The sequence below is a fragment of the Rhinolophus sinicus genome, linkage group LG07 (genome assembly GCF_036562045.2).
Source record: "Rhinolophus sinicus isolate RSC01 linkage group LG07, ASM3656204v1, whole genome shotgun sequence".
NCBI lineage: Eukaryota > Metazoa > Chordata > Mammalia > Chiroptera > Rhinolophidae > Rhinolophus > Rhinolophus sinicus.
In genome coordinates, this window is record NC_133757.1 from 47,554,790 (window position 1) to 47,568,704 (window position 13,915).

At 55.3% G+C, this 13,915-nt stretch overlaps 1 protein-coding gene across 1 annotated transcript in view; it reads left to right on the forward strand.

The window, feature by feature from the left end:
* Window positions 1-1,668: 1,668 nt before the first annotated feature.
* COL13A1 (collagen type XIII alpha 1 chain) overlaps window positions 1,669-13,915 on the forward strand; it is a 144,109-nt gene continuing 131,862 nt past the window's right edge. The window contains exon 1 of the mRNA XM_074339536.1: window positions 1,669-1,801. Within this exon, the coding sequence (XP_074195637.1) occupies window positions 1,797-1,801 (5 nt within the window). The 5' untranslated portion in view covers window positions 1,669-1,796. The remainder of the gene's footprint in view (window positions 1,802-13,915) is intronic.

Here is a 13,915-nt window from a genome sequence, read left to right on the forward strand (position 1 = left end):
AGGTGACAAGAGAAGAGAGGAAACTACAAAATGCCCTTCAGGCAGCTTCTGCGGGGGCCTAGGAAATGACAGCAGGAGGACACAGAGTGAGAAGGCCTCTCACAGGGAGGGAGCAGGAGTGTGTGTGAGAGAATTGCTCGCCTTTGATGGCCAATTGGTTGTGGCAGGCTGGTGTGACAGCAGAGGGATGGAATGGGTCTCAGATAAATGGTGGCAAGACCGGAGGGACCAGGACCGGCAGGCAGCCAGACCTGCCTCTCAGATACCCTCCAACGAAACTTTCTGCTCCGTTTTTATTCTCCTGTACCTTGCTGTGTCTAGGTCCTGAGAGAAAAGGGCACCAGTTCTACTGCCCCCTGGAGGGCTGGCTTGTCACCCGGGAGTAAAGGTGTGGTGGTCCGAATGAACCCCATCAAAGGAGCTGGGGAAGCTGCAGGACTCCGGACGAGGCGCAGAACCCAAGGTGGAGCCGGTTTGGGGAAACAGGGAAGGGATGACACAGCGCTGGCGTGGGGTGGGCGCTCAATGGCAGCCGAAGGGATTCAGATCGTCCTGCTCTGGACGTGGAGATCCACCTCGCCTGACAATAACTCAGCCGGGCTCCTTGGAGGATCCCAAAGGCTGGCTTTGCGAGCTTGTCAGAAAGCGGAGTGACGCCTGGCTCCATGACTTTGGCGGAAGGCAAAGAGGGCCCTCGGTTTGAATTCGGAGAAAGGGAGAGAAGTGAAGCCCCAGCACCACTGCTCACCCCCTTCCTGCCTATAAATAACCCCAAGTGTCACTTCAAAGGGGACAGGGAGCGCAGGAGAGGGGCTCCTGGGCCCGTGGGGTTAGGCAGTGGGCCCTGCACACCACGCCCCTCACCCCGGGCGAGTTTGCATAAATAAACAAATCTAAGCCGTCGGCCCCGCTGGAGGTGGAGGAGGAGAGGCGAGGAGGAGGGAGGGGGCGGGAGAGATTAGTTTGGGAAGTAGCACGGATTGCTCATCCGATCCGCGCGCCGCCGCTAGTGTGTCACGTTACAGAGGCGCCGGCATCGGCCCCAGCGCTCCTCAGCAGTGGCCACGACCCACCTTTGCCCATGGGGCCCTCCATGTGCGCCCCTTCGCCCTGGGACTGAAACTGGCTCGCCCGGGAGGCGCTTGACACCAAGAGGCACCGGCAGCGCAGAACCAACTCGAGGACTCTGCAGAGACTTGAAGGGAAAGACGGGGCGGAGAGGAGGAGAGCCAGCCAGATTCTCCTAACTTTCCCGGACTTGGAACGTTCTTCGAAGTAACTTTGTCTCACCTGGGCGTACCCCGATTGCCGCTGGTTGTGTTTTCTCGGCTTTCCCCACTCCTGCTGCTAATTTTTCCATCCTCTTTGCCGGGAGCAAAGGAAAGGGACATTTTCCAGCGACACAACCCTTTCACCCTGCCCCGCAGCTTGGCTTGCGCCTTTGGGCCGCGGCTATCGCCTTTATTTATTATATTTATTTATTTATTGGTTCTCAAGACGCGAGGGGATGGTAACAGAGCGCGCCCGCAAAGCGGCAGCCGCCGGTGCCCGCGGCCCTGGCGAGCTGGGCACACCCGGGACGGTGGCGCTGGCTGTGGCGCCGCCGGAGCGCTGCGCGCGGCTGCCGAGCCCCGGGTCCTGCGGGTTGCTGGCCCTGGCCCTCTGCTCGCTGGCGCTCAGCCTGCTCGCCCACTGTCGGACTGTGGACCTACAGGCCCGGGTGCTGCGCCTGGAAGCGGAGCGTGGGGAACAGCAAATGGAGCCGGCTATTTTGGGACGAGTCAACCAACTGCTGGATGAGGTCTGTGCTCTTTGTTGCTGGCTTTTATCCCTCCCCGCGGCGCCCCCTCGCGCAGCCTCCAAACTCTCCACCAGCCTGTGCCCGCGGGAGCTTGCTAGCGCGCCCCGGGATTCGCGCGAGTTGTCAGCGGGAGGTGTTGGGTTCGGGGACGGATGCTGCCCTGGCAAGAACCCAGAGGACCCGAGCGGCTTGCGCGGGACCCCTCAGCTCCCGCCGGCGGCAGGCACTCACCGCGTCCCGCGCTGCGAGAGCTCTGGGCGCGCGGGGCAGGTGGAGGAAGGCATGGCTCTTGGAGGCGCGCGGAGACAGCCAAGCTCCAGTTCTCCCTCCCTGCACCCCCGCCGAGGTGGTGTGAGTCGCCCAGCGCCCACGCAGCTGGACGTGTGCCCTGCGTCCCGGGCCGAGGCTGGCTGAGCCCCAGCGGCCCTCCCCATCTATCCCTGGAGGGTCAGTAGTGCCTGACTTTCATTGCCAACGTTCCTTTGAGGAGAGAAAGGGACGGAGGGAGGAGGCCAGAGGGGCAGTACTTTCAGCAGGTGGTGTCCTGGTCCCTGCCCATTGCCCCAGACCTCTGCCGCCCAGGTGTGCATACCCTGTTCTTCCTAAACCGGGTTTCTTATTCTCTGCCCCCCTGGGAGAGTCCCCCAACCTTTTGGGTCTGTGTGTTTTTCTGGGAAAAGGACTTTGAGCTTTATTGCGTTCCCAAGATGTTCTTGGACAGAAGTAGTGCCTCTTAGCCACGGCAATCTTGTGTGTACAAAAAAAGACCCATCCTCCCCAGGAAGGAGGGACAGGCAGTCTCATTGGTGCCACCAAAGAAAAGGCTGGAAAGTGAGAGCATGAGGCCTGATGACTTATGGGAATCTGGACAGCACAGGGGATCCAGGGCCCAGATGACGGAGAAGACCCCACAGGTGAAGGCTGCAGCAATCTGGGAAGAGGTCCTGGAAGAAGCAGGCCATGGAAGTTTTCCATGGGAAAAACTGGGAGAGGGCCTCTTAGTTAGAGGTGGTGTGGAGCAGAGCAGGGTAATAGAGTCCGGCAGGCCTGGGTTTTATTCCCACTCTGCTACTTAGAAGCTGTGCAACCTGGGGCAAATACCCTGACCCCTCTGAGCTTGCAAAATCGTGGTGATGATGGCAAGCATTCGAGCCCAGCTGTGACTGTCATGGTATTGTAGCCATTCTGGAATAATGCACCAGTTCCCTACAGCCAGGCCCTTCTTAGGTGTCCCTACCAGGCAAAAGCTGGTACCTGCCAAAGCGGTTCTCCAGTTTAGTCAAGGAGAGGGAGGTCACAGAGCCAGAGCAGAGGGAGGTCACAGGACAAGTTTACTGGTGTTAGCGGTGCACCCATACCTTTTGCCATCAGCTCATTCCCATGCTCGGCCAGGCCGTAGAGAATCCAGAGGCTTCTGTCAGGCTGCCACAGTCCCCTGGGCCTGGGGGCAGGGCGTGGGGTTGGGGGAGGCTTTAGGCTCAGCCATGCAGGCAGGCAGCTTTTGTGGACTGGACGCAAGAGCGCAGGGACCTGGCTATGCAGTGGAGAGGCTATGAGGGCAGTGAGGGCTCTCCCAGGTATCTCTGGGCCCCTGGCTGAGAAGGACGAGCTTCGGACCCTGGGAGTTTCCCTCAGTTACTCTCACCATCCTCTCCCCTTCCTGGCCCCTCCTGCTGGCCAGGGCGTGCCCCAGCCCTTTCCCAGATCCTGCTTCCTCTGCTTAAGACTTAGCCATGCCAAGTGTCATGTCAGGACCTCGAGGCTAACAGTACTATGTGACATGCTGATTCTTCCTCTCCAAACTGCAGCACACGTTTACCCCCACTGACTTCTAGATCTCTCATCTGCACAGCATCTGAACTGACCCATTTCACAGATGGGGAAACTAAGGCCCAGAAAGGGTCAGTAGGTTACTCAGAATCTCATGGTGGGATCCAGGTCTAGAACCTAAGCCTCCTGACCCTACTCCCGGCGCTCTGCCTACTACGTCCTGCCTCCTTCCTTTGTCTGTTGTCATTCATTCGTTCATTTATTCATTCATTCAGTGCATGTTTCCTGAGAGCCAGCTATGTGTCAGGCAGCGTGGACACATTTCTGGCCTCCTAAACTAACAGGCAAATAGGACACAAAGAAGAAATGGGCAGTGACTGTGTCGTGTGAAAAATGCCACAATAATAGAAGCAGAGGAGGCCTGGGGACTATTAACATACAACATACTTGATGGTGGTGGCTTCCTGGGAAAGTGGTTTTCAAGTGAAGACTTAAAGCGTGAATAAGAGTTTTCCAGGCAAAAGGGAATGAGTGTGGGGACCTTTTTCTTAGGGCAAAGGGAACAGTTTCTGGAGGCTAGAAGCCAGAGGGCGGGAAGTGCCGTGGGGAACTGAAGGGAATCCAAGACCGTGAAGTGCTGGGAGGGTGGAATGGGAAAGATATGGCTGGAGAGCCACAGGGCTGCCCTTGAAGAGTCTGAGAAGGGCAGTTATGTCCTTAGAATGGGAACTTAAGGCAGACCAGGGAGGCCGAACAACAGGCTAGTGCCGGCCAGAGGGGACCGTGACCCAGCTAGGGGTGCAAGTGGGGCCAGAGAGGGGTGAATGGGAATGGTGGCTGCAGTGGTGGGACCTTAGGTGAGTTGCAAAGAGCATTGGAACCAGAAGGAGAGAGCTGTCCTGTGAGTTCCAGGGCTGGCTGGCCTGCATGCAGATGGCCCTAGGGGGCAGCTCCTGGGTGGGGCCTACAGGCCAGGGGCTCATAAAGGGGCACTTTCAGGGCTGTGCTGTCTAGTACGGTAACCACTGGTCACGTGTGACTCATATTTACCTAACAAAATGAGGTAAAATTTAAAATTTAGTTCCTCAGTCACACTGGCCAGATTTCAGCTATGTGCTCAGTAGACACCTACCTTATAGCTAGTGGCTGCTGGACAGCCAGGTAGAGATCGTACACATCGTCACAGAAAGTTCTATGGGACAGCACTCCGGCAGCAGCGAGATGCTGCTGGACCAGCAAAGGTGTCCCCAGAGCAACCTGAGGCCTTTCCTCCACCCTAGGCCTTTGCTCTTCGGGGTATATTCTCCCAGTTCAGAGCTAATTACACAGGTGAGGAACAGCTGAGGCAGAGAAGGAAGAACTGGGACACGTGGAAACTCCTGGGAGAAAAGAAAATGCAGAGAAAAATGGTTTGGTTAAAGAACGATCCTATGAAATGGATGTGAACAGGTCCCTGCGCTCGAGGGGCACACGGCACCCCTATAGGAGCACAGGGGTCCAGACCTAGGACTCCAGCTGGGCTTTGCTACCGCCCTCCCCGGCCTCAGGTTCCTCCTCTGTAAAAGCCAGGCCCTGCCTCCCTCTCGGGGATGCTGTGAGACTCTCAGGAGATGGCCGGTGGAAGAATGCACTAAAAGGTGCCACCAGCAGAGACCATGCTCAGGATCACAGAGGTGCTTACGGAGGGGCTCCCAGGGAGCGGGGCAGGCAGTTCGTCCTGGGGCAGGTGGACCTAGGCCCTCCCTGAAGGCTGGAAGGAGGGCATTGGGCAGGGCGTCCTGGTGAAGCACACAGCCTGTGGAATGGCCTGGAGGCAGGAATCCAGGGCACATGCATGTACCCAGCCGGTGGGGAAAGCAGAGTGCTGGGGCACAGACTGTATCTGTGAGGCCAGAGGAAGAGGGAGCTGGCAGGGAAGTGAGGCTGAGGGGATACAGTAGAAGAAGAGCATGAATGAGGCGAGCCAGGAGCAGATGTGAACAGAAGGCCCAGACTGGAGGGGCCAAGCCACTGGGAGGGGAGGGTCAGAGCTGGGAGAGGAGGATGGGGTGGGGGCGGGAGGGTGGGCAGTTCATGGGGAGTGTGGCTTCCAGACCACAGCCCCCAACTCTTCCCCCATCAGCGCCTCTCTCCTGGTCTGGGACCCTTAATGAGCCCTCCAGCTGCCGTTACTTGATGTGCTTGCTGGAAAGAAACTGGAATGTCCCAAATGGAGGAAATCAGATGTCACCTATGGCTGGGCAGAGGGTGTACAGTCAAAGAGGAGGGAGTGGAATTTAAAATAGCAAAATCCGTTTGTAGGCCAAGAGGGAGCAAAGGGCGTCAGCAGCCATGTTCAAGGTGAATGTTGAGGGACCCCAGGCAGACTCCCTCAGCAGTAAATATAATAACAACCATCGTAAGGGACTATCTCACGTTTATAGGGAGTGTACGAGGGCACTTTTACTGGGTCCTTTCCAGAGGAGTGTTTAGGGGAGAGATCAAAGCAATGGCTGAGAGACGGGGGCTCTGGATAGGCTTCCCTAGGATTGAAATGCTGGGGTGACCACTGGACAGGATCTTAAAGGGAAGCATGTGTGTGGTGCAGGGTGTGGCCTGTATGCACCTTCGTAAATGAATGGACCTTAGAGCCAGGTGCCCTCATATGCAGCCAAGATTCAACTGTGTCAGTCCTGAAACTACTCCTCGTTTCATGCAGTCAGAAAAGGACTAGTCTCGTGGGGAGGTAATAGAGGGAAGGTCCTCAGGGCCCCTCAAGTCCAGGGCCTTTATCTACAGATGAGAAAACAGGTCCAAAGGCTGCCCAAGCAGGTATCAGAGGAGCCAGGGGTAGGATGCCTGCCAGCATCTCCAGCCAGCATCTCTCCTCCACAGCGCACCTTCTTTCCAGACAAGAGTTAAATGTCCGGCCAAGTGGTGACAAAGACATGGCAATGTGTGTGCTCAATGCCCCATTCCCTGGCCCTCAGCAGACATTGCTAATCAATTGCAGCACACTTTCCCCTGAGCTTACATACAACCTCAGAAACCGTTTCAACACAGTGTTCCAGGAAGTTACCCCTGACTAGTAATAGTTGATGTTCAAGATAAAGAGCCATTTTATGATTCTAATTAAATTAAAAAAAAAAAATACAGAGCAATATTTACTATAGATAAAGCCAGGGAGAATTTCTAAAGTTTCACAGCTTCTCCAAAGGCCTAAACTAGCTGGTAGCTCCAAACCAGACTGAGGACCTCATTCAGTAGCCAAGGAAGATGGTGAGAAAGTCAAAGCATCTGAAACAAAATGCCATATGTCCTAAGCATATATCACAATTGGACACTCAGAAAGATGCTATTTTCCCTTATTCCTAATCATTCTTCCCCAGTGCCATCTGGAAAGCATTCCCAAACCACCCCAACCCAAAGTGGGTTCTCTCCCTGCTCTGATATCCTGTAGAACTTCTTGGCCATGCCAAACACCTAAGTCAGAGATGGAAAATAGATACAGCCCGCGCTGACTTCTCTTATCTCAGAACCACGGCACCCGTGACTAACTACTTAACATTCCCCAGTGAGCCTATAGGCCTCAGAATCCTTCTCAACACAGGGCTCCAGGCTGCCACTCCCAGTCTGTTAGAGTCAATGCCCAAGATAAAATCCCACGGCCATCCATGGCTCAGCCTCAAACACACTGTGTGCTGTGCCCTCCTCTCTATTGCCTTTAAATGTCTCGTCTCTCCACCTGATCACACACAACCCCATGGCAGGAATAGGCCTCACTGGTCTCAGAGTCCCTTACTGGGTCTAGCCCGGGACTTGGCACGTCGTAGGCAGCGCTCACCAATTAGTTGCTGGTTTAAGGTCCCCCTGCTGGAGGTTAGTAAAGCTGTCTCAGTCAGCCGTCCTCCCCATGCCTCAACCCCCAGACCCAGCTGCATGCTCAGCATTTGCTGGGGTGGGAGGGTGGGGGGGGTGCTGGAGGTGGATGTTTCTCAGCCACCAGCAGAGGGTAAAAGGATTAACTACTAAGTCAGGGCTGCATCCGTGGGCCTGGCTGGGAGAGTGGGGCTGGCTCTGTGTGATGTGTTCCCACCCGGCCAGAGTGGCTGGGAGCACCCATCCCCTCCCATCCCCCATTCCCAAGGCTCAGGAGCTCCACCTCACCTGCCCAGGCTGCCTGGCATGTGTTGGTAAATTGGGCAAGTCCACAGCATTGGGTGTCCCATGGACCTCTGCCAGTCACTAATTGTGTGACCTGAGCCTCTGTGTCCTGATCTGCAACATGGGGATGAGCACATCCTCCGCCCAGGCTTGTTGCAGGATTCGATGTAATCATTCAGGGAATAGCACCTGTAATCACTACCACCTCCCTCATCATTGGAGGAGACAAGATGGGGCTGTGCCATGTCCACAAGTTTTATTAGTAGCTAATATTTACTGAGCACTGTCCAAAGACCTGTACCTCTATTAATTCATTTAGTTCTCACAATAATCCTATGAAATGGTTATATTTTTACTATTCCCTTCTTACAGAAGAGAAAATGGAGGCCCAGAGAAGTTAAGTAATTTTCTCAAGGTCACACAGCTAATAAATAGCAGAGCCAGGCCTCAAACCCAGGCAGTCTGGCTGCAGAGCTGGCATTCTGAGCCACTGGCATATACCGTCTGTGTCAGGTACCATACCCCACTAAGTCAGCTGCAGCAGGTTCCAACGGGCAGGGATCGGGGACCTGGGTAGTGCGGTTTGGCTCCTACAGAAGTGGCATTTACTGAACTGACTTAGCATCAGGCCCACAATGCCATCTTTGTTGTAAGGATGACATTTGTTACATCAGGCCCTCAGGGGAGGCTGTGTCCAGCCTTGGCTTCCAGAATGCCTGGGCTTCCTGGGAGGGATGGGTTTGTTCTTGCCTCTTAGACACTTGTCCTCTAGGAAGCTTAGCACCAAGTCTGGGTTCACTGCATGGCATAGTGTAGTCCTCTGGGCGGAAGTTTTTGTGTAAGCCCCATTTCCATTATGTTTTATCACCCTTCCCTGCCTTTTCTTTTGCAGTCTTACTTCCTGCTGCTTTATTGTATAACGTGTGTCTGTCTGTCTGTCTGTCTGTGCAGCTGCCTGACTGTCCCCTTCTGGAGCAAGATGGAGCTAAAAGTTCTACAGAAACTAAACTTTTTAAAGTTACTCTTCCCTCTTTCTCTTCATATCTGCACACCCACAAAAGCCTGCTCTGGACTGGTGACAGGCTGGCCACATTAGTGTCACCTGGCAGCTTTAAAGCACACCAAGGCTGACACCCCTCCCCAAAGCCCGGTGTGAATCCTTATGGGAAGGGTCTGAGCTTGGGGTATTTAACAAGCTGCATAGCAGGCAGTCCCTGAGACAGGCAGAGAACCCATCTGTGTCCCTGTGCCTGGAATATGCTGTGCAGTTTAACCTGGACCCCTCCCCTGGATCGCAAGTAGTGCATGAGGGGCTGATTGATGGTGACAATAATGGGGTCACAGTGAGATGTCAGTGAAAGTCCTACCATGCGTTGTGCAGTTTGAAAGGCTGAGCGGTTTAAAGAAGGGTTAGCAGTGGCTTTTGGTGGGGGAGGGTTGGTTTTGATTTTTTGGTTGCTGTTGTTGTTTTCAAAAAATAAAGTCAACTGAGGGTTGGCCATCCAGGAGAAAGGAAATTTTAGGAGAAGCCTCAAGAATCTTTCTCCCACCTCTTTTGGTTGGATTCTTCCCCTCCCAGAAGCAGCTTGCTGAGTCCTCAGTAAGTAAAGGAAGTCAGCAGACTCCTACCAGGGGAAACTGAGGGAAGGGCTGGGAGGGACTGGGAGGGCTGGGGCAGACTGGGTTCCTCTGGGTTTAGTCTGGGCTGCCAGCAGGCCCCAGCAGCTCCACAATGACACTCATGCTGTCCCATCCGTATGCCACATGCCCTGGGTGGGAGCTTCCCAGAAGAAAACTCTCTGTGGCTGAAAGGGCGGGCTGGGGTTGCTGGCAGCAGGGTCTCCTCTGGGCCTTCAAAGGGCGAGGGCAAGCCCAGCACAAAGGGGCGGAACTGCCTGCCCGAGAGGCTGGGCACAGCTTTCCAGTGGGATCCTGGTCCTGTCTCCCCTCCTGGAGGCTATTGTGGGTTTTCCAGAAAACCCCTCCATGGCTGCAGTCTGTGCCTTCTCTTCAGCACCCTTTCCTCTCCTCTCCACCCTGCTGCCCCCAGCCTCACTAGCCTCTGCGAGGCCTGCAGTCCAGTCTTGGCCTTTTTTCAGCTCAGGCATTTCCCACTGCTGCAGGTTCTCCCTGCCCACCCCCTCCCGTGGCGCGTTTCTCTCCTACCTGTTCTGTAAGTTGCACCTGGGAGGCCTGGCTGCCCCTTGAGGACACATCTTTGCCAATCCCCAAAAGGCGGTCACAGGGCCTGGGACTTGACACCTGCAGTCCCCTGTTAAGCTGCAGATGTCCCGTGACGGTGCCTCTTAGGTCATCACTTTGAGATTTTCTGCATCGGGTCATGCTCTGACAAGGTGGCCTGTGGGGCAGGACAGAAAGGGTGACCTCTGGGAATAGGGATGAAGAAAGAGGGCTGGTGAAAGGGGCATTAGCTGGGACTCTTCCAGAAACAGCCAGAGTCCACTTCCCCGTGAGCTGGCACTTGAGGCTTCCTGGGGGTAGGTCCGCCAGTGGTCCTGCCCCCGCAGCCTCTCTCCACTCCATCGAATCAGAGCACTGAAGGAAGGGAGTCAGGCGCTGTACTAGGAATCCTGCACAACTTCCCTGGTTCTCGGGCTTACACACCCTCAGTGACAGGGAGCTCATTACTTTACGAGGCTGACGTGTTTGGACTATAACACATTACACAGTGTGTGTTCTTCATCTGGTCAGAGCTCCAGACCCCTCTCTACACCTGCCATCCCACCCCTCCAGTGTGTCTTAAAAGCACCTCAAACTCAATGTGTCTAAACTGAGCCGGGAGTGCAGCCCTCCCCAGAGCCCTTTCATCTGTGACTGCACCGGCCCCCAGCTGCACCCCTCCACACCCTACTGACCGCACCTTCTCAGTCTCCCCTGGATCTGCCTTCTGTCCATCACTGCCTGCCCTTCCCCACTCATGCTACCCTGGGGTCTCCTGGGCACGGCGGGAGCCTCCTAACTCATCTGCTCTTATACATCCTACCCTGTCTGTTTCATCATCTACATGGCAGCCAGGACGATCTTTTAAAAACTCTCAATATGATCGCCACATTCCCCTGATTGTAATCTTCAGTGACGTCTTGTTGCTCTCAGGCCAGAGGCTAAATTTCTTAATATGGTCCATGCGGCCACCAGGGCCTGGCCCTTGCCACCCTCTTCAGCCTCATGTCTCACCTCCCCGTACTTTCAGAATCCAGCTGCATGGCCATACACTGTCATGGCTAAGAACTCAGACTCTGGAGCCAGGTTGCTGTGTCAGCCTGGCTGTGTGACGCTGGGCGAGTAGTTTAACTTCTCAGGGCTTTGGGTTGCACCTCTGTAAAATGGGGGTGATGGAGGATCTCCTTCTTATGAGTATTGCTTCTTGGATTAAACAAGTTAACGTAAGTGCTTTGAGCAGTGCCTGGCACGCCAGTAATAGGTATTATTATTGCGATCATCTGAAAGAGACAAGCCCCGGCCCCGCCGTCACAGGCATACACAGAGCGGGACATGGGCACTGAGCCAGGCTTCCTGGTTCAAATCCAGCCTCTGTCCTCCTTGGCTGTGTGCCACCATGCAAGTTCATTCACCTTTTCCCTCATTCCGTTTCCTCCTTCATGACTGGGTTGCCGTGAGAGCTGAATAAACTAATATATGCAAGACCCCTGCCGGGTTCATACGAAGCACACTGTGTGTCAGCTCTTACCCGTTCCTCTGTTGTTGCTGCCCGTGCTCAGCTCGCAGCCCAGCGGCCACTTCCCCGTGATGCGCCAGCCTCGTCCATGCCATGGAACAGGCTCTCAGCACCGCGCCCCTTCCAGCCATAGCTCTGGTGACAGGGGTTGCTTCACATTGATGTGTGTCATTGGTAGACTCTTATGTGCCCTCCCTAGAGAGTAAGCTCCGTGAGGGCAGCGTGAGGATCCGCTTTGCTCAGACATGTATCCACAACACTGTGTATGGCTCTGGCACCTATAAATGCTCCATAGCCATTTGTGGAAGGGAGGGGAGGAGGGAAGAGGCACCCGACTTCCACTCCAGCACGCTCACTTCCAGCACCTCCTGTTCTGTAGAGGGGACCCCTGCTTCATCCCATACATGATCCCAGAGCCCCTAAAACCCTTGAGGTCCTAGGCGCCATGCTAACCCAGCTCCCACCCACATCCACATAATTCCAGGGCCCAGCTCCTTGACTCCCCTGAGGCAGCAAGCGGCAGGGCCTCAGGTTAGCTGCAAGGAAGGGCTTCCTCATATGAAGGCTGGAAAGCTCATACAGGGGCATGTACCTCCTTCCCCTCACTTTTTCTGATCTGCGGAGCCTGGGGCCACATCTGTCTGTGGTTCTGGGCAAACAGGGAGCAGTGGCAGCCGTGGCATCCGGCGGCCCCTCAGGCCCCTGCTTCTTGGCCCTGGAAGTCTGTGATCAGGCGCCAGATCCAATGCACAAAGAGAGCTGTGGAGGGAGGGGGACGGCAGTTCTTCAGGCAGCCCCATCGCATCCCCTCCGGGTTCCCAGCACACAGGCCGCCAAGCAGACGGGGCAAGTCCAGTTCTGATGGGTGTGGGTTGATTGTCTAGATTTCCTCCGCTTTGATTTCCCCTTGCTGAGCTGCCTGTGCCCCGGAGGCATGCACCCACACAAGGGCCTGCTGCCTTCACAAACCCCATTTGGAGGCTGCCCTCTCCTGCAGTCCCTGGGAGTAGGCCCACAGAGCCAGCCCTGCGCGGCCCAGGTCCTGCCTCTGTGCCTTTGATCCTCACCCGAATGCTCTCCTGCCCTCCTCTCCTTCCACCCAAATTCTGCTGAAGCCCAGCCCGTGTCCTCCTGGGTCCATAGGGAGGGGCCCTAGGGGACAGACCTAAAAGCGAGTAATTCAATTCAAGTGTGAATCAGAGACACCAGACTGGGCCCTGCCCTCAAAGGTGGGCTCAGTCTCCAATAGGGCACTAGTCCAGTAGCAGTTACGGCTTGGGGTGATGCAAAGGGCTCTAGCAGATGGGATCAAGCACCACTCTGCCAGGCCTGTCATCAGATGCTAACGCAAGGGCCAGAGCTCTGCCCAGTGTGGCCATTTTGATGGGCAACTCCTTCTTTCAACTTGTGGTTCTCAGGGTCAAAAGGCAGGGCTGCAGGCAGGACCCTCACTCACCCTCCCTCTTGCGGGAAGAGGGGGTCCGAGTTTCCCCAGAGGGGGCGGGCAGGATGGCAGGAAACTTGACCACAGTGCGTGAGGCCAGGCCAGCCTCACCAGAGCAGGTGGAAGGAGGCAGGCCTGGCACCAGCTCAAGAGAGAAGTGGCCTTCACCTGGCCACTAAGAAAAACAAGCTGGCACTGCAGGTGCCCACACTTCTTCACATCTAGACACCTTTATTCGTTTTCTGATCTCCTCTCATTTTTCCCTCCAGCTGCCCGGTGTAATCCGACAGAGAAGTAATATTATCCCCAGTGTATGAATGATGAAGCTGAGACCCAGAGAGGTTCTATCTCTTGCTTAATTCATACTAGTTAGTAAGACAGCCGGAGCTAGACCTCGAGGTCCTGGCACCCCCCAGTGTAGCTCGAGCCATATCAACATTGCCAAGCTCTGCATGCAGTGGCTACTCACAGAGTTTGGGGTCTGTGCTACCCCAAAATAGACTTCCACTGCAGCCTCCAAGGGCAGGTGGGTTCTCACGGGAGTCATGCACTAATAATATAAAAAAATGAATTATTAATGGCATTTCCACCTAAAGCACTTAGCACAGTGCCTGGTATATACTGCTCAATATGCAGGGCTATTGTTTTTAAAGTTAACTCGTTTAATAATTCCGCCTGGTGCTTCATGGTTTCCAGGCACTTTCCACAGCAGCACTTAGGAGGCTGGCAGTCTGGGAGCTGTAATAGCCCCATTCTGCAGCTTTCCCCGGAGGGGAGACGCCAGGCTCAAGGTCAAGGCCATGGAGTCCAGAGCTCACCTGGGCTCTGCCTCTGGGCTTCCTGCCCCCACCCCATGACCTGGCCCCACCCACATGTTACAAAGGCCCAGGTTGAGCCTGAGCCCTTTAAGAGCCTGGGTGCTGAGCATGGGAGGGAGTGGCCCCTAAACCCAAGGCCTGGCCAGAGCTGCATTCTTTGGGGGGAGTGAGTAGCCGCTTGACATTTTCCCTTTGATACTGATACGGGCATTTTAATAGCTGCAATGATCAGGCGGGTGATG